This window comes from Bos indicus x Bos taurus, chromosome 26 (genome assembly GCF_003369695.1).
Source record: "Bos indicus x Bos taurus breed Angus x Brahman F1 hybrid chromosome 26, Bos_hybrid_MaternalHap_v2.0, whole genome shotgun sequence".
NCBI classification, from domain to species: Eukaryota; Metazoa; Chordata; class Mammalia; order Artiodactyla; family Bovidae; genus Bos; species Bos indicus x Bos taurus.
In genome coordinates, this window is record NC_040101.1 from 34,534,786 (window position 1) to 34,554,509 (window position 19,724).

Consider the following 19,724-nt stretch of genomic DNA (forward strand, 5'->3'; position numbering starts at 1 on the left):
TCTTGATGAAAATGAAAGAGGAGAGTGAAAAAGTTGGCTTAAAACTCAACATTCAGAAAACTAAGATCATGGTGTCCAGTCCCATCACTTCATGGGAAACAATGGAAACAGTGACAGACTTTATTTTCTTGTGCCCCAAAGTCACTGCAGATGGTGACTGCAGCCATGAAATTAAAAGACACTTGCTCGCTTGGGAAAAAAAGCTATGATCAACGTAGACAGAATATTAAAAAGCAGAGACATTACTTTGCCAACAAAGGTCCATCTAGTCAAAGCTTTGGTTTTTCTAGTAGTCATATATGGATGTGACAATAAAGAAAGCTAAGCAGTGAAGAATTGATGCTTTTGAACTGTGTTGTTGGAGAAGATTCTTGAGAGTCCCTTGGACTGCAAGGAGATCCAACCAGTTAATCCTAAAGGAAATGAAGCCTGAATATTCATTGGAAGGACTGAGGCTGAAGCTGAAACTCCAATACTTTGGCCACCTGATGCGAAGAACTGATTCCTTAGAAAAGACCCGGATACTGGGAAAGATTGAAGACAGGAGGAGAAAGGGATGACAGAGGATGAAATGGTTGAATGGCATCACCGTGTCAATAGACATGAATTTGAGCAAGTTCTGGAAGCTGGTGATGGGCAGGGAAGCTTGGCGTGCTGCAGTCCATGGGGTCACAAAGAGTTGGACACAACTGAGCAACTGAACTGACAGTAAACTTGGTATTTTAAGTGTGTGTGTGTGTGTGTGTGTGTGTTCAGTCACTCAGTTGTGCCCGACTCTTTGCGACCCCATGGACTGTAGCCCACCAGGCTCCTATTTGATCAATGCTGACATGTGTATACACCTTGATGGCATTTCTTAATCTGAGTGACTGTAGCAAAAGTAAACATATTGACCATAATTGCCCCAAGGAATGAGCTAATCCATCACTTCCTTTATCAGGGCAAAACCACCCTTTTGCTATGTTTTTGGTAGTAAAAATCAAAACCTACACAACTGAGCAGTTTTTAATTTAAAGTTGGGGTGGAACACCTGGGCTAGGGAAGACAGAAGGGAATGGGTAGGTCCCTGCTTGTGGTGCAGCCAAGAGCTGTCAGCTTTCCAGCCAGGATGTGCGGCAGAGAAGTTTCCATCTGGAGATCGAGGCCCACCTTGGCTACTGAGTGCTCCCTGGCACCTCCTGAGGCCTGCAGGCGGGGTGGGCCACAGGCTGACCTAGTGCATAGCTCACTTAGGCGCCTTCAAATCCTGCAATGTCTCCAGAGTGTTATCAGAGACCTCTGGAGGAGAAAACCAATCCTTCCGTGTATTCACATTCACACGCCCTTTCAGCTGAATCCCAACCCTTCCCGGACAGCGTGGGCTTATTGGGAGGAGAAAGGCCCCAGGTGGATCAGCTCAGGGCTACAAGTACCACCCTGCAGGCTTTGGCCTGTAGTGAACCCCTCTGTAAGATGGACATCGGGAAATTATCGCCTAATGGGGGTTTGTGAGGATTAAGTGAGGCAACACTTCTCAAGTGCTGAGCTCTGTGCCCAAGGCCTGACCAGTGTCCCGTCCGTGGGTCATCAGCCTAGCTTCCAGCCTTGCAAGGAGCAGGACTGGTCTGGTCCTTGACTCCATGATGCTTCTGCTTCATGAGAAGGCTGCATCCCTTCCTTTCCCCTCGAGGGGGGCTCAGGAGTTGCCAGTAGCCCCTGCTCTGTAACTCTGGGCTTTTTGTTCTTGCTATAATTTAAAATAGGCCAGCACTTCCCCCCAACACCCAGAGTTTCTTGTGCTTCTAATATCAGGATTAACCTAAACTGGCGTCACCATTCCCGGCAGAAATAAGGGTGGAAGAGGCGGGCAGGGAGGGGCTGTGGAGGATGAGGAGATGCCCTTGGGACTTCTCCCCAGGTTTTCCCTTAGGCGTGTGGTGCTGAAAGGAGGCATTTCCCAGGAAGAGTCCAAGAAATCTGGACCCTTTGACACGATAATTCCCCTCTTGGGAATGTCTGTATTAATTCAAAGGAACCAAAAACATCACCCGCGTGAAGGTGGGGAATGAGCAGGGCCATTCTGTGTGTTTACTTGATGGGAGATTATACCACTCATAAAAACGATCATCAGGAAGAAAGCAGCTATGTAGAAAACACTTGTTCTTAACCTTTGATGGAAAGGGCAGCATGAAGGCAATGCATTCTTTTTATTTCTAGTTTGAGCTGAGCTGCCAGTCATCAGGACAGGGCTTTACCTGCTTATCTCATTTTGTTCTCCTGCAGATCCACAAAAGTGGGCATGGCTTACCACTCCCATTATAGAGATGGGGAAACTGAGGCCCTGTGTGGCAATGATTTGTCTGGGGTCATCCGGCTAGTGACTGCTGAGGCAACCAACCCCAGGCGGCTGGTCATTAGCATACTGTGCTGCAGAAGTGAGAGTCTGTGGTGATGGAATTATTTTTCCAAATTTCTTCAAGTTTGGTTGTTTGAGTTTAAGGGGGAAAAAAACACAGGAAAGGAAGAACATGGATCTGGGCCTTGTGGAAGCTCTGAGGCTGCTGGCTTGGGGATGCTCGTCCCATTTTGTTCTTTGTCCCACACCCTGGGGCTACTTCAACCAGATAGGGAGGCTCAAAGCCAGGCCTGCAGTCCTAAGAAGGAGACCATCAGGAGAAATGAGGGCAGGTGCATAGGGACGGGATCGTTGTTCAGTCACTTAGTCGTGTCCGACTCTTTGTGACCCCATGGACTGCAGCATGCCAGGCTTCCCTGTCCTTTACCTTCTCCTGGAGCTTGCTCAAATTCATGTCCATTGAGTTGATGATGCCATCCAACCATCTCATCCTCTCTCCCCCTTCTCATGCCCTCAATCTGTCTCAGCATCAGGTCTTTCCCAATGATTGGCTCTTAGCATCAGGTGGCCAAAGTATTGGAGCTTTAGCATCAGTCCTTCCAATGAATATGCAGGCTTGATTTCCTTGAGGATTGACTCGTTTGGTCTCCTTGCAGTCCAAAGGACTCTCAGGAGTCTTCTCCAGCAATTGAAAGCGTCAGTTCTTTGTTACTCAACCTTCTTTATGATCCAACTCTCACATCTGTACATGACTACTGGAAAAACCATAGCTTTGACCATATGGACTTTTGTCGGCAAAGTGATGTCTCTGCTTTTTAATACGCTATCTAGGTTTGTCAGAGCTTTTCTTCCAAGGAGTAAGCCATCTTTTAATTTCACGCTTTCAGTCACTGTCTGCAGTGATTTTGGAGCCCAAGAACATATAGTCAGAGAGAAAAGATGGGGAAGTAAAACAGATGATATTTCTGTGACTTGTATTTCTGGCTTTCTGCCAACACCCTCTTTCCATCCGTCCCAGAAATGTAGGTACAAAGGGAACTTTGTCTGGAGAACTAACCTTCTATAGATGAATTGGGGGCAGTGAACAGGACAGGCCTGCCTGTGGGGCCAGTATCAGGTGGTCCTGGCTGCTATGGTTGGAGGGGGTGGGGGAGGGCAGCGGCCTTGTTTGCCTCTGGATCCAGGAGTACCTGGGCTGCCCTGTCGGTGTAGCTGATGTCACGGAGGCTGATTATTAAGAGCCCAGGTAGGATGACTGAGTCTCAGCCAAATGCGCTACTGGGGTTTGGGGCATTTGGGGAAATAGAATATACATAAACCATTATTAGAGTGTATCTGGTTTATATGTAGAGAGTATTCTATATATAAAAGCCATTTTTTATTTTAAAAATAAGTGTTCATCCCAGCTGAGGACAAAGAAGATAAGTCACAGGATGGACCAGAACAGATTTCATATCCCCTCTTATCATCTTAGAGCCTGGCATCCTTTCTGAGCTTTAGATTTCTTATCTATAAAATTAGAGTTCTTAACTCCTAGCTCTAGGGGCTTGGATATCAAGGATAAAAATCAGGTGCTAGTTATGGAATGAGTGCTTAGCAAGGACCTTAGATCAGGCAAATAGAGGCTTTATAAAACCATGGCTATTATATCTGTGGCTTGGCTGGCTCTTGGCTACTTCCCTGGTGGCTCAGACGGTTAAGAATCTGCCTGCAATGTGGGAGACCCAGGTTCTATCCCTGGGTCAGGAAGATTCCCTGGAGAAGGGAATGGCAACCCACTCCAGTATTCTTGCCTGGAGAATTCCATGGACGGAGGAACCTGGTGAGCTACAGCCCATGGGGCGGACATGACTGAGCAACTAACACTTTTGGCTCTTGGCTGCAGCGGAGTCACCCCAACCTTGCTGATCACGTGCCCTGCCCCCCTTGTCTTCTCTGGGCTTCCACCATCAGTTCTGGGATGCGGAACTGGGTGGTGCTCAGGCTGCCAGTGGGCAGTGAGGGCCTCAGTGTCTTCAGCTGAGCAGAACTTTGAAAGGTCTCCACCAACAACGAGGTGACATTCACGGTAAACCTTGAGGTACAGAGGATTTCCCCAAGGTAGAAGAGGGGGCACAGGCCTTCCTGGCCGAGGGCCTCTAAAGATCCAAGGCCTGGAGATCAGAAAGTATCTGATTTGCTGAAGAGGTTGTGAGGAGACCGTCATGGTGGGCAGGCGCAGGAGGGAACTGCTGCTGGAAAAGGGCTGGGACCAGTGGCTGAAGGGCTGAGAGTCGGGGGTGAGTACCCAGGCTTTGTCCCTGGGTAGCTGCTGGCCCCTGGGTCTTGTGTGTCAGTTTGCTTTTAATCATCCTGAAGGTCAGTTTGTTAATTTGAATATAACCACTTATGCCAATATACAGGCCATCTCACTTACTAAAAAAAATATATTCTGAACAATCATTTGTACATTTGGGGGAACTTGATTCCAAGTTCAATTTTTTTTTCCTCGTAAAAATGATAATGTAAATGATTGACTTCCCAGGGGACTTGCCTGGTGGTCCAGTGGCTAAGACTCCAAGCTCCTGATGCAGGGGCCTGGGTTCCATCCCTGGTCAGGAAACTCGATCCCATGTGCCACAGCTGAGAGTTCGAATGTCGCAACTGAACAGCCTTAGTTGAGTGCCGCAATAAGACCCAGTGCAGCCCAATAAATTAAAAAAAAAAAAAGATTGACTTCCCAACTCTAGACTCCAGTAGTATTTTTATTTTCAAATTAGAAGTGAAATGCAGTACATTTAAAGTGGAGGGTCTTAGAAAATCACATTGCTTTGTCCCATCTTGTTTTGTCATGCACTCCGGGGATTTTCAGCCCTATGGGGTATAGATGGTGGTCTTAGTGATGCAGACTGAGGGCTGGGGTGGAGAAAGGGGCAGGACGGAGCCAGGGAGAGCGGTCAGGGAGCCAGGTCATCTCCACAACCAGAATGCAAGAGCTGTGGCTGGGGACTGTGGTCTGGGGGCTGGGCCAGCGTGGCTTCTGTGGCTGTAGGTGTAGGGTGGGGTGGAGGGAAGTGTCACAGAGCCTGAGGTTCTATCCTGACTGTCCGACAGCTCTCAGGATTCACAGGGATGCTTTTGAGCAGCCTTGGAATGGTAGATAAGCCTTTGTCAGGTAGGAGATGCCACTTTGAGGGAATTAAGATTTTCATTTTTTAAATGTCAGAAGTGAAACCAAGCCAGGAGACCAGAGAATATCACTCACAACACACTTCCCATCCAAACAGCTTTTGCGTTCTCCCTGGTTCAAGCCACAAAGCATTCTCAGAACTCTCCCATGATGCTCCGAGGCCCCTTTTCAGGCCTGAGAGAGCCCCCGGGACCCAGAACTTTGCACTGGCGGGACTCAGAAAGGGTGGGAGATGTGATCACAAGCCTCATGCTCTTTTTCTTTCTTTCTTTCAGAATGTGATGCGGGTGCTTCCAAAGCTGTGGTGAACGGGTTGGCACCGGGCAGCAATGGGCAAGACAAAGGTAAGGCTCTCGAAGGGAAGCCTGGCATTTTTAGAAAGAGCAGGGCCCGGGGCCACCTGCCTGGTGGGAACAGTCACTGGTCTAATTAGGCTGTGACCTGGAGAGCTGTTCCCAGGCTTTCTGAGACTTGAGTCTGAGCCTGCCGTTTCCCACTGTGAGGTGACATGTCACACTGTTCCCAGTTCACAGGATGCTGCGAACCACCCGCCAAATCACAGAGGCCTCATGTATATGGCATTTCTCAGCCCGCAGTGTCTGTTACCTGGCATCTTACCTTCACCGGTGATAAATAGTGACATATTCAGCATCCCGACCCTGAGGCTAGAGCCTAAATAGCTGAAATAAATCATTTTGGTGACATTCGTTTCATGGGCATCCTCCCAGGTTTTGAATTTTTAAAATTTTAGGACAAAAGATGCAAGTGTGAAAGGAATGATGGATAGGATGACCTTTGAGGTCCCGTCTCTCATCCTGTCTCTCATCCTGAACAGCCAAGCAGTGGGATTCCCATGTCACTCTGCAGTGAGAGGAGGCTGGGGTTCGAGTCCCGGCCTGCCACTCAGAAACAACACCTCTTGGGAGGCCCATTGTCTTTATGGCTATGAGTTTCCTTATCTAGAAAATGAAGGAATTTGATGATCTGTAGTATCTTTTCCTTCTTGAAACACAGGTCTTATGGTATCAGAGAGGGAGGGTAGAAGTCCTGTCATCGGGCTTTTGAGTCACAGTGCACCCTCTCTCAGAGCACGTTTACAGTTTGACATGTTTGGACTTTGTAATTACTGTCTGGGTCAGCCAAGTATTGCCTTTGAGAGAGGGCGAAGTGGAAAGTCAGAAAGAACAGCCACGAGCGAAGGCGTGGAGAACAGGAGGGGTGGGGAGCCTGGGCCGGGTGGTTGGGGACCCCCATGCAGGAGGGGTCCTGGTGTCCTGCCCTTCGTGCCTCCCTGCTGGCTGCCCTTCTCCTTACCTGGTGTGGGCAGTGTTCCCAACCTCGGCCAGGTTGCTAAGGGGATGTTGAAGGGCAGTGCCCGTAAGGGAGTGTTTAAGCATCTTTTGAGGAACGCGGGGAGACGTGGTGTCTTATGCTCACCGTCAAGCCCAGCCCTGTGAATCCGTCAGGAGACTTTGGGGGTGTATGGCAGGGTGGCAAGTGGAGGTGCTCTGCACTCTACTCTCTCCTCGATAAGACCCACCTTTGATTGGAAAGTCAAGACAGATGCACCCTGGAGCCATCAGGGCGGCCTGGGGTAGTCACTGTCGGGCTCTGGTCTCGCTCTCTTCATTCAGCACTGGTTGACTCCGAGCAGCAGACTTGCTTCTTCCTCTGAAAATGGTAACAAAAACCTCCCACCCAGCCTCCCAGGTGGCCCAAGGAGCAGTCGGTAGGAGTGCTGTGAAAGCACGTTTGTATCTGAACACGTGCAGGATTGTTGTTACCACTTCAGTTCTTGGTGGCCAGATGACTGCCATGCGCCTCATGAAATGGCAGCCTGGTGGACTGGAAGGTGAACTGCCCATTGCCGGGGTACCTCCTTCCCCCCGTCCCCTTGGCAAGCCTGTCAGCATGATATTGATGCAGCTGTGACAGTCTTGGTTCCCAAACAGCCCAACCACCCCCCACCTCAGTTATGATGTGGATCTGGGGCCCTGAGACCTCCAGGTGTTACCCCTTGGTGTGATGTTGGTCCATAGTGTGTGAGCGCCCATCTCTTTATTTGCTGCCACTGGGACGGAAGGAGGTCTCACAACATGCTTGTTGTGAGAAGGCTGGTTTGGGAAAATGCCCACCATTGTGATTCCAGAACCTGGGGAGGCAGGGGGCCCAGGGAGGTCTGAGCACCTGGATTTGAGGTCAGCAGCCTCCGCCCGCATACCAGGCAGTACCCCAGCTCAGGGAGCTCAGCTGCTGTCAGCGTCCTAGGCCAGGTGCGTGGGCACTGCCCAGAGTCTTACGTGTGCATTCGGACACTTTGGCAAACTCTTGCCCAGGAAGGGGTGGGTTTAAGTAGACCATCTGCTGCCCAACAGATGGCCATTCTGATTTGCCTGGGGCCAGAGGGCCATGGTTGTCAGAGCAGGCCCAAGACCCCAGGAGTTAAGATCCTGGAGTAGCAGCTATGAGGGCCGAAGGGACCAGGCGACTCTCAGACTTGTCCTTCCTCTACTCCTCTGGGGCCCATGAGCTGTAACTCTCCTCCAAGGAGCCTTCTCCCAGCGCAGACAGCCCAGCCTGTTCCCAGGGGCCCCGTGGGCCCCACTTGCTCTCCCCTTCCTGTTTGCCAGGCCATCTGCCTCTCTGTAAGTCCTTTTGCCCAGAGCCTTGGCAGGTTCCTGGTGTGCCAGGCGGCACAGGCTCTGACCAGCTGCATTTGGGGTACAGTGGCGGGAGGGTTCTGCCCACCCGGGCGCAGGACTGAAGAGCGAAAGCGGGTTATTTTAAGTTCTTGCGTCCACTGCTCTTCCCATTGTTCTCTGCGGGCGACTTCCTCCTATTGTCCCTGCCGGTTCCTCCACTGCCTGAGGGTTTCCCAAATGTTTTTTTTCTGGATGCACCACTTACCCTTTTGTGTTTTCAGCAACTGCCGACCCTTTACGTGCACGCTCTATTTCTGCTGTTAAAATAATCCCTGTGAAGACAGTGAAAAACTCTGCAGGCCTAGTACTCCCTCCAGGTATCTCTCCTTGGGTTGGTTTCTTTTTTTTTTCATTATTAGCAGATCATGCATGATCTTCTTTCCTTCTAACAAAGACTCGGAGGCTTAATTCTTGCATGTTTAGGAGCCATTCCCTCTCTCTTCTCTGGCTGGTTTCCTTTTGTGTATGTGTGTGTGTGTGTGTGTTTCTGGGAGCCGCGGGCAAATGTGAAAAGGGGCTGGCAGGTGCTTTGCCCTTCCCTGCTTAGGGAGAAGGTCAGTCCAGAGGCTGAACGTTGACTCCAGCTGGTACAGGTCTGAGCCCCTTGGGTGACTTAGGTTCTTCCTAGAGGTGCCAGCTCCCCAGAGTTTATTTAAAATTCCACTGTCCCCAGGAATTAACGTGGCTGCCCAGGGCATTTCTGAACTGGGCTGGATTTGAAGCAGCTGCCCGATCAGGCTGTGTCTCTGGGATGCTGGCGGGGCCTTTTCCCTGAGCACTCCCTCCCCCGCCCCCAGCCCCACCTGCATTCGCTCCCTGCCTCTCCTCTCTGTGGAGCTGGTACAGTTTGGAGCTGGTACAGTTCAGATGTCAGGTCGTAGCTCGTAGCTCATAGCTTCCTCCTGTACAGCATGGGACAAATGAGGCCCAGGTGGCTCTGTATCCCAGTGGTGGTGCTTTCAGGAGTTGAGTCTACCTGGCTGTGCACACAGGACCCTGTGGATGGGCTGGCTTTGGCACTGTGCCCCTCACCCTTTTGAAAAGCCCATGAATCACTTTTCCCACTGGTCACTTATCCTGGTAGGATTGGACAAGTCAGATGCTCTTCAGGGCCGCTGCCCGCTCTGCTGAATGTGTATTTTGTGCAAGAGGTGCTGATGGAGCTGATCAATCCTTTTTGTAACTAATGATCGTTCTGTTTGTGCTGTCGAAAAGGGGGCTGCCAAGTGGGAAGGAGCAGCCAAGAGACTTGGTATTTCTCAGCTGTGGCACAGGAGCAGGGAGGAGCTGGACATTTGAGCACACATCCTGCCTGCTGCCCACCTTTAACTTTCCCCACAATCCCACTCATGACAGTTTTAGGCCTGAGATCCAGGCTGTGCCGTGAGCAACTTGCAAAACTGGAATTCAGTTCCACTCAGCCTCATGGAGAGAAACATTCAGCACGTGTGCCTCCCAAAACTGTGTGGTCTGCATGGCTTTCTTGCCTCCTCCTTACAGATTTTCCTGAAGGGTGAACAGCCTGTTTTGAAGCCCATTTTGAAATCCTCAGTGCAGTTCTGAAAGATGACCTGAGGCTGCTGTGAGGCCACTGTGAACTGTAGGAGGGGTCAGGGCCCAGGGAAGACTCGGCTGGAAGTCCCGCAAACACTGTTCCTCGAAGGATTTAGCCTTTCTAGCCGTTTTCTTTGGTGCGAATTTTCTTCATTAAGTTTGGAATGTGGGGTTCCGGGCCTCATGATCTTTCTCGCCAGGCAGCACATCCTGTCTCACCCCTGCAGGGGGCTTGGCTTGCTGGCACAAGGAGATTGTCTTGCTTTTTCCGCTGAGGGACTGCTCTGAGTAATGATTGTTGAACCTTCACCGAATGCCCTGTGCTGTCAACTTGCTCTTTTATAAGAAGGATGGTGTGGGAACTTGAGATATCTTTTATAAATTCTTACTTGAACTGTGCCTTACTAATTGGTCAGAAGTCTGCTCACCAAACTAAACTTCATTTAATAAAAGAAATCAACCCGCTTTGGTTTGGAAATATTCCCAGCCGACATTGTAACGCATCCATTGACTCAGAACTCACTGTGCCTCCATTCCCTCCTAACCTCATGACGGGTGGGAAACCCCTGAAAATATGATTTGTCCCTCTCCACCATCCACAGATTAATTTTCATTGACTGCAATTGCCTGTCTGTAACCAGGTTCATCTCATTCCCCAGCTGGACCAAATTGCTGGCTGATTATGGTTTTAATTCTTCAGGCGCCCTGGATTCAGTCTCCCCTTTTGGATCTTTCCTTTTCAGATATGGATCCTACAAGAATCTGCACTGGGAAGGGAGCGGTGACTCTCCGGGCCTCGTCCTCCTACAGGGAGATCCCAAGCAGTAGCCCTGTGAGCCCCCAGGAGACCCCGAAGCAGGAGAGGAAAACAGGTGTGCTGCTTTGGAGACCTAGGGGTAGGGTCTCCAAAGTGGGGGGTCGCGGAATCCATTGGCTGCCTCCTGATTCTCAGGGCCCCCTGCACAGTCTGCTCCTGTCCCCGCTGTGGTGGGTGATGATCACTGCCCTAAATGAACAGGTACTCACTGGCTTCAGGCAAAGCGACCACTGTATTCTAGCTTTTGATGGAATGTGGGCAGTCTGCACCTCTGCAGACTGTGTTCAGGAGGACAGAGAAGGCTTAGGGGTCTCGGGAAGGAGTGCTGAGATAGCCTCCAGGTTAGGCTTCTCTGAGCCCATCCCCACTTCTGGGAGCTCAGCTGCGACCATCCATGTGGGGCTGGGGCTGGAGCAGAATCCCAGGGAGACTGAGAAGTGCAGGTGGCTGTCTGGCCTCATTAGCTCCCAAGAAGACAGGGAGCTGACCTGAGGCAGCAGGTCTGCAGAGCATGTCTAAGGCCAGTGTAGACTAGGAACCGAGGAGGAGACAAAGGAAGCCCCCTCCCCGCCCCATCCCGTCACTCAGGAAACCCGAGTGCCTAGATCTCCACATTGTGGTGGAGACCTGGGACTTTGGCTTGGTTATTTTTATGAAACAGTAGACACAAGTGCATGCATGCTAAGTCACTTCAGTCGAGTCTGGCTCTTTGCGACCCCATGGACTGTAGCCCACCAGGCTCCTCTGTCCATGGGATTCTCCAGGCAAGAATACTGGAGTGGGTTACCATGCCCTTCTCAGGAGCTCTTCCCAACCCAGGGATCAAACCCAGGTCTCCTGCATTGCAGGCAGATTCTTTACCATCTGAGCCACTGCCCAGAACTGGGATTTTGGAACCTTATAGATGGGATTCATGTCCTGCCTCCACCACCTGTTGGCTATTCAGCCACGGATGAGAAGGTGGTCTCTCTTAACCCTGGTGAACGCATCTGAAAAATGGGATTGAGAACTATACCTGGCTCCCAGCATTGTTGTGAGGATGAAGTGTGTAAAGCGTTCCGCGCCACACCTAGTGGCGTGAGATGAGCTGGCAGACCTTAACCTGCTCTTAGCAGGTTATGATTGTTTGGGCCTCTCTGGGGAGCCCTTTCTGCAGCCCAAGTGTTTCTGGGAGTTGGGAAAGGCTGACTTTGAGGTTCCACAGGCACTGTTACCTTAGGCTGGGGCAGCCCCTTTCCAACCTGAAGGGCAGTGTTTCTCACACTTCAGCTGATCGTATCAGAATCACCTGGAGTAGAGAGGCAAATTCCCAGAGCCTAGCTCAGAGTGTTAGGCTTTATAATTCCCACCTGTAGGCCAGAGGTGGGGTCCGAGGTTTTGCCATCAGGTCATGCTGATGCTGCTGGTCCCAGGACCACATCTGAGAACTCTTACTATAGGGGATGGGTGTTTTCTCCCCTCTTGAAGGAAGGAAATGCAGAGAGAAAATGAACTGGGGTGATGACCACTTCCTTGGGGCCAGAGACATGCAGACTCTTTTGGTATGGTGGGGAATGGTGTGCTGTGATAGATGGAATTATACAGGATGGAGATGGTCAGTGCCCAGCATCCTGGAAACCTGACTTTCTGTCCATCCCAGCCAGTGGAACAAGTACCAAAGCAGATACCCAAGGACAAATCCAGGCTGGGGTTTGAGTACAAGCCCTATTCTGGTGTGTTGGTCCCTATGGAAAGCTGCTTTATCCCTAGGCTCAGGGGAAGGTGTAAGTGGCCTCCAGCACTGTAGGCTGATGGTAGCTTTTTGACTCTGTATTCCTGAACCTAACTCTTGCCCCTCTGCAGCTTGCCATTCTGGTCTCAGGAAAGGTGGTGACATTGGGAAGATCCAGCTCCCAAGCTGGAGGTCCTCTGGGGAAGAGAGAACCCTAAGGGATAATTTAAAGAGAAAGAACATACCTGCAGCCCCATGTTCTGATAAAATAACCAATCAACTGCCTGGCCCTTCCTCTGGTGGTGAATGGGAAAAGAAGGGGCCTTGAGCTCCCCCTGGTGGTCATAGTGTGGCACAACACAGAGCCCCAACGATACTCTGCCTTGCCATCTGTAGGCTTGCACTCCAGTTCTATGCAGTGGTTTGGGCACTTTTGGAAGCTCTTTCTAGTCCCCAGATAATTCTGTATCTTGCAGATTTGTAACAGCTAATTTGAATTTTAAAGTATCTTGTTTTAAAATGGAAATACCTTGAAGGATTAGGGGATGGCTCTCAGTCATTCACATGAAAGTGAAGATGTTAGTCACTCAGTCATGTCTGACTCTTTGCGACCCCATGAAATTCTCCATGCAGGAATACTGGAGTGGGTAACCATTCCCTTCTCCAGGGGATCGTCCCAACCCAGGGATCAAATTCAGGTCTCCTGCATTGCAGGTGGGTTCTTTACTATCTGAGCCACCACGTCTCCCACATTGCAGGCGGATTCTCTACCAGCTGAGCCACAAGGGAAGCCCAAGAGTTGGAGTGGGTAGCCTATCCCTTCTCCAACAGATCTTCCTGACTCAGGAATCGAACTGGGGTCTCCTGCGTTACAGGCCGATTCTTTACCAACTGAGCTATCAGGGAAGCCATATCTTACACTAAATTTAATCTTTGTAGATTATTTTCTGCCAGATAACAGAGATCATTAAATCCAAATCAGCAGACATTCATTCTGCAGCATATAGGAGCTAGACATCACTGGGAGTCACCAGGAATTGTGATGAGAAGGGGAGAAAAGGGAAAAAATTTTAGGTGCATTATGCAAGCATAAAAAGCAGTTTATTCCAACAGGAGAATCAGGTGTGGGCCCCTACTTCACTGTTTTCTGACAATGCATAATGTCACACATTTGAAACACGAATGAAGGGTGAAGGACTCGGGTCCAGTGGTTTCTAAGCCTTTCTAGTTCCCAAATATTTTGTAAATTTAGAAGTTTGGAAATTAAACGGATACAGAGTCTTCTTCACTGGAGACAAGTTCAGGGTTGTATACCAGGCCAGTTTGGGTGGAAAGGGAAAATCTGGGGTTGAGTGGGAGGCCGGAGAAATACACTGATTAGGTGTCCAACAGGCTGGAGTGAGTTAGCACTGGAGTGAGTTCAAAAGAGGATGCAGCTCCAGTGGGACTTTAAGGACTGGAGGGACATTCTTGTTCTCTTATCCTTCGGGTCCTTGGTCAGCATCCTACTAGCTCTTGACTCTGCTGGGTGTGTGTGGCTCTCCAGCCCTACTTACCCCTGCCTACTCCCTTCACCTGAGCCTCTGGATGACAACTTGCTGGCCCACACCAAGCCATTGGGCCTTGACTCGCCTCATGAAAACAGCTCTTATCAGTACTTGCAGGCAGCCATGCCAGCCTGGACTGGGAGCCCAAGCATGAGGCAGGACACCTGCCTGGCTCTTGCTAAGGATTAGGTGTGCTTTCTGTTCCTGGTGTCTTCACAGATAGCGCATGTCAGATACCAGCTGCTCCGCCTGCACCACCAGGGCCAGCATCTGTGCCCCAGCCTCTCGGTCTGTTCCTCTCTGCCTTGCTCCTTGGCTTTACCACCTTCTTCCATCCCTGCCAGTCTCCAAGTTGTTGATCATTTGCCTGGACTACAAGCTTTGTTCTCGAGTTACTGCCCCCTGTGGCCTGATTTCCTTCTCTATATGGCCCCTTGACATCCACATTTCAGGGATGTCCCCTATTCTCTGTCCTTGCTCTGCTTCCCTTGCCCAGTGAGAGGTGGTCTAGTTCTCAAATCACACAGTCCTCTCTTAAGGCTCAGCTCTGCTACTTACTAATTAACCTTGGGGAGCTTCAGTTTCCCATCTATAAGTGGAGATGATCTTCATAGGGTTGTTGGGATTCCGCAGACTCGTCCATATCGGGACGTAGCCCAGAGCCAGGCACGCACAAGGTGCTCTTGGATGGGAACCAGTCCAGTTACTGCAAATCAGGAGGCCACTGCAGAAAGACCTACAATAATTCCTGTGAGAGATTCTGAGGGTCTAGACCCAGTGTGGTGATCGGGGGCGGCGTGGGGAGGAAAAGGAGGGGCCAAGTGAGGCGTGTATTTGGAAGAGTGGAGTGGCAGGGTTGGTGCAGTGTCTCAGGAGCGTGGAGAGGTAGGACTCCGTGCTGACCAGGAGGCGCCTTCCCTGGTTGACTAGGAGAATACATGTGGCACTCATGGAGATGCTGGATATATGAGGGGAATCGGAAGGAATGTTGAATTCCATTCCTTGATGTATTGAGTTTCTTGGCAAGAGAAGGACTTCTAGAAGGAAGTTTCTAATAGGCATTTGGAAATTTGGAATCCAAGTTGCAGACTTGGGAGCCATCGGCATCCACGTAAATGCTGGGAGGGTGGAGATGCTCTCTGAGGTAGAGTGACAGACAGAGCCCTCAGAGTTGCCCAGTTTAAACTCAGCCTCCACATATGAGGCCCTCAGTTCCATTCCTGGCACCTCCACCAAAAAAAAAAAAAACAACTCATAAAACCAAAAAAACAGAACTCAGCCTCCAGACTCCCACCTTCAGTGGTAGCTTGACTCTGGATCCTTGACCACCCTCCTAGTCTTTGAATGTAGACCTTGGTTTTGGATCGGAACCATCTGGAAAGAACTATAGTAATCTTGATGCTGATTTGCTGCCTCCGAGAGAAGCTGCTGCTTCCTGCTTGCTGGTGTGACATCCTGGCTGGGTTTGGGTGATGGCCCCTTGGTTCAGGTGTGGCTCCACCTCTGTCCCCAGGTCAGGGTGGTTTTACTCAAGAGGAGGTGGGGAGCCTGAACTGGTGGTGGGCATGATACCAGTCTTCCTGTCTGGTATGGCCTGGAGACCATCAATCCCTTTGTTCTGACTCAAAAGCCAAGCTTCAGTTGGACCCTTATCCTTTATTCTGTGCCTGTTGGCTCTCATCCTTTCTGTCTGATTCTTGACAGCAAAGTTAGCTTTGGATGTAGAGATTCTTGGACCTGTAACCAGCTCATTTCCTCACATTTGCTCTCCAGAAATAGCAGTAGCAAGAAGATAAGAAAATTGACATTAAATAGTTAGACATTCCTTATCCGCATTAACTAAGAGTCTTTTTCATGAGCTCATGTGTGATAAAAGGGGCCAGATGAGAAGTTAGTGGAGGCGAAAGTCCTGACAAGAGAAGACTATCACTGTGGTACCAGCTGCAAGGTCAGGGGATTCCCAAAACCACCCTCAGGTTTGATAATTTGGTAGCAGGACTCAAAAAACTCATTTGAAAGCTGTTATACTCACAGTTCTGGTGAACAGTGAGAGGATGCAGATGAAAATCAGCTAAAAGAAGGAGTGTATAGGGTGGAGTTTGGGGAAGAAGGAAGCATGGTGTTGGCGGAGTTCTCGCCTGTGAAGTCAGGATGCATCAGTTCCTAGCGTTGCGTGTGAGAACATACTCAGAGCGGTGCTGATCAGGAAGGTCATCCAAGCTGTGGTGTCCCTGGTTTTTATTGGGGCTCTATTACATTGGAGTTTCCCTGATGGTTCAGATGGTAAAGAATCTGCCTGCAATGCGTGAGGTTCGATCCCTGGGTTGGGAAGATCCCCTGGAGAAGGAAATGGCAACCCACTCCAGTATTCTTGCCTGGAGAATCACATGGACAGAGGAGACTGGTGGGCTCCAGGCCATGGGGTCATAAAGAGTCGGACACAACTGAGCGACTAACACACAACACATCCACTGCCCAAGTGGTTCACTTCACTCTCCAGTCCTTTAGCTGTGGATGCAAAAGTCCCCCAACCTCAGTCACACCGTTGGCATAGCACAGACACAGTCCTGTGAAGATGACATCCTAGGCTCTTAGAGATTAATTCCTGGAAGCCAGAGAAAAGGCCAGACCTCCTTTTGGAGAGAGGTAAATTCTTTACCACATAGCATTAATAAAAATTAAATAAGATTTGGAACACTCTTATACACACTTTTAACATCTTTTCCTCTAACTCTTGGATACCCTGCTGGGAAACGCAGAACTAACTCAATGAAAAGTGTCCTGAGATCCCAAGAAGTGATCAGCCAAACAACCTCACAATAGACCAAAATGAAATAAACACAGAATGAGATAAAGGAAAATAAGTAAGCTATGCCCACAGACCAGAAAAGATTGTATATCAAGAACAGATGGAGGAAAAGATAAAGCAAAATAAATTAAACTTCTCATGAAAAGGCTTGGTCTCCTCAGAGCTGCAAAACCTACTGAGGATCCAGCTTTCTAAGCCCCTCCTCCACCTCGGAACTCTGCACCAAAAATTATTGAGAGAAGTATTTTTGACAGTCTGCCTAACCAAGAGTTAATAATTGATGATCATGTATATAAAATTTCACCTGTTGCACTTAGACGCAAATGGCCCTGGGCTGCTACCAGCTTTGAAGGTTCAGAAGACTAGATACCAGATGAAGGCTGATGAAATATCAGGAATGCAGCTCTTTTAAGGAAGAAAAGAATGTTCCATAGGGTCCTGGGAACTGCCTTTTTGGGGATGGGGATAGGGGAATAGTCTTAAAGACTTGGAATGGGGGAAAAAAAAAAAAAAGTGGGTTGATCCCTGAGGATATTATGTTCTTATGACTATCAAATGGCGGAAGTCAACCACTCTAATTTCTATGTCTGGGAAATTTCTTTTCCCTTATATTTTGGATTCCAATCTTACTAAGCACATACTTAATGCCAGATACTTCCATTCAGTCCTTGTGACTCAAGAGATAGATAGGGCTTCCCTGGTGGTTCAGTGGATAAGAATCCTCCTGCCATTGCAGGGGACAGGGGTTCAATCCCCCATCCAGAAAGATCCCACATGCTTCGGGGCAACTAAGCCCGTGCACCAGAACTACTAAGCTTGTGCCCTAGAGCCTGGGGGGTTGCAACCTCTGAAGCACTTGTGCCCTAAAGCCTGTACCCTGCAACAAGAGAAGTCATCACAGTGAGAAGCCTGTGCACGGAAACTGGAGGGTAACCCTGCTTGCCGCAACTAAAGAAAAGTCCCCCAGTAGCAAGGAAGACCCAATGCAGCCAAAATAAAATAAGTAAATATTTAAAAGAGATAATCTCCCAATTCACATAGGAGGCTCTGTCCCTTGCTTCAGGATACTAAGTGAGCAAAACAGGACTCAAACAAGGCTGTCTGAGTCAACAATGATGGTCCCTTTATGATACCTGGGGGTTTGGAGGAACAGACTTACCTTGGCTTCCCATGAGACATCTGTGTGCCAGCATCACCTGAATAGAACCAACCCAACTGCAGAGTGGACAAAATAACCTGCCCCGACATCCATGGACAAAGTTCACATCCTTTATTGACAGCCCTTCTTCAGAATCTGTTGACATTTAATGTGTGTATCAATCTAATAGATTTGGTAGAATGACGTAACAAAACCTGACTAGAAAGAACCTAGAAGGGAAGAATAAGAAAGTAAAAGTGACAGATACAGGGGTGGAAGGAGAACCATTGTCACAATGTATCCTCTGATGTTTGAAGGCCTTCATGTGCAAGGAAATTTTGGGGCCAGAGATCTGGGTGGATAAACCAGTGAGTGTTAAAAATGGTCACTTTTAAAATGTGTCACGTCCCTGACCTCAGCAACCCTGTGAGGTGTGCGAGGCGGTGAGGATTATAGTTGGCCTTGATCACACAAGCCTGTATGTTGCAGTAACATGAGTAAAAATCAAGTCCTATAAATTTCCCAGCTACGTGTTTGGGACAAGAAGACAGATATCTAGGAATTGTCCCTAAGGTAGTGGCAAAAATGTGACAGGCCATCTGCTCAAAAAATAATTCAGTTGGAAAAGGTTATAAAAACTTTGCTTCAGAGGAGGAAGAAATTTGCAAAAATAACCATTTCCCCAGTATAAGGATGTTTTTGAATATACCTTATTATAGCAGTGATTCTCAAAGGGAGCTCTGGGCTGTGGACCAGTGGCCTTAATAGAACCTGGAGACCTGTTGGAAATATAAATTCTCAAGCCTGACTTCTCATCTGAGTCACAAACTCTGGGATGGGGCCCTGTGAACTGTGTTTTAACAGGCACTCCTGGTTGTTCTTGATTCAACTAGACTGCTGTACATGGATGCAGATCACTAGAAACCTTTCTCCTGCCCGGCCTTTGTCCTGACACCGTTTGGCTTCCACCACCTCCCTGGAATGCAGGCTTTGCTTTGTGGCAGATGGTGGGACTGGTGGCTGTGGGTGGCAGGCAGAGCGCCGTGCTTGATTCTAGAGACTGGAGCCGACTGCTTTGTCACTTCCTGGCTCTGTGACTTTGGGCAAGTCACTTGGCTTCTCTGTTTCTTTATCCATGAAGTAGAGTGGATACCTACCTCACAGACTTATGTACACTGAATTAAATACTAAATATGTGTAAAAGTGGCCAACAGCATTGGACACTTAGAAAGGTGTTCAATCAACAGCTTTTTAAAATCTCAGCTAGACATCCAGAAGACACATCTCTAATCCCTGAGGGACCCATGTTGAAGTGGGGTCGTGGGCTGTGAGAGCTGCTGTGTATTATTTCCCTCTTTATATGGGATGAGATAAGAGGTGGCAGCCAGGGGGAGGAGCCTGAGGGATTGAGTCCATGAGGGGTTGGCAAACTGGTGATTGGGGCTAATCTGGCCTATGCTGGTTTTTGTACAGCTGGTAAACCTGGAAAGGGGTGTGTGTGTGTGTGTGTGTGTGTGTGTGTGTGTGTGTGTGTATTTTTATTTTTTGGCTTGCCTTTAATTAGACTGAACTCTTGTGATTTTAAAAGTGGAATCAATCAGAAGGCAAGGGTATCGGGAAGTAATTTTCCAATATTTGTAAACTCAAATTCTTCTTTGGAGTCAAGCAGGCTTTTGTTTACTGTTCACAGGGTTACTTCTGAGTTGCAAAAAAAAAAAAAAAAAAATTCCCTATTCAAACTAGGCTGCCACAATTGGACAGAAAGCATAAGGATGTTTTTTCCTTGCATCTGGGTTTTTATATTTTTAGGGGTTAAAGAAAAATCAAAGAATGTGCTATGTGAAAATTATATGAAATTCAAATTCCAGCTTCCATAAATGAAGGTTTATTGGAACACAGCCACCGCATTCACTTGATATTATCTGTGGCTGCTTTTGTACTA

The 19,724-nt window shown here is 48.9% G+C and overlaps 1 protein-coding gene across 23 annotated transcripts in view; it reads left to right on the forward strand.

Annotated features, from left to right (window-relative positions):
• Positions 1–19,724, forward strand: part of SORBS1 (sorbin and SH3 domain containing 1) — a 234,556-nt gene that overhangs the window by 115,004 nt on the left and 99,828 nt on the right. For 13 of the 23 annotated variants that reach the window (XM_027529417.1, XM_027529431.1, XM_027529427.1 and 10 more), the window contains 2 exons: positions 5,780–5,848; positions 10,504–10,632. In XM_027529417.1, coding sequence (XP_027385218.1) covers positions 5,780–5,848; positions 10,504–10,632 — 198 coding nt within the window. Of the gene's footprint in view, positions 1–5,779; positions 5,849–8,427; positions 8,524–10,503; positions 10,633–19,724 lie in introns of all 23 variants that reach the window. The other 10 variants (XM_027529420.1, XM_027529421.1, XM_027529410.1 and 7 more) reach the window with 1 other exon arrangement.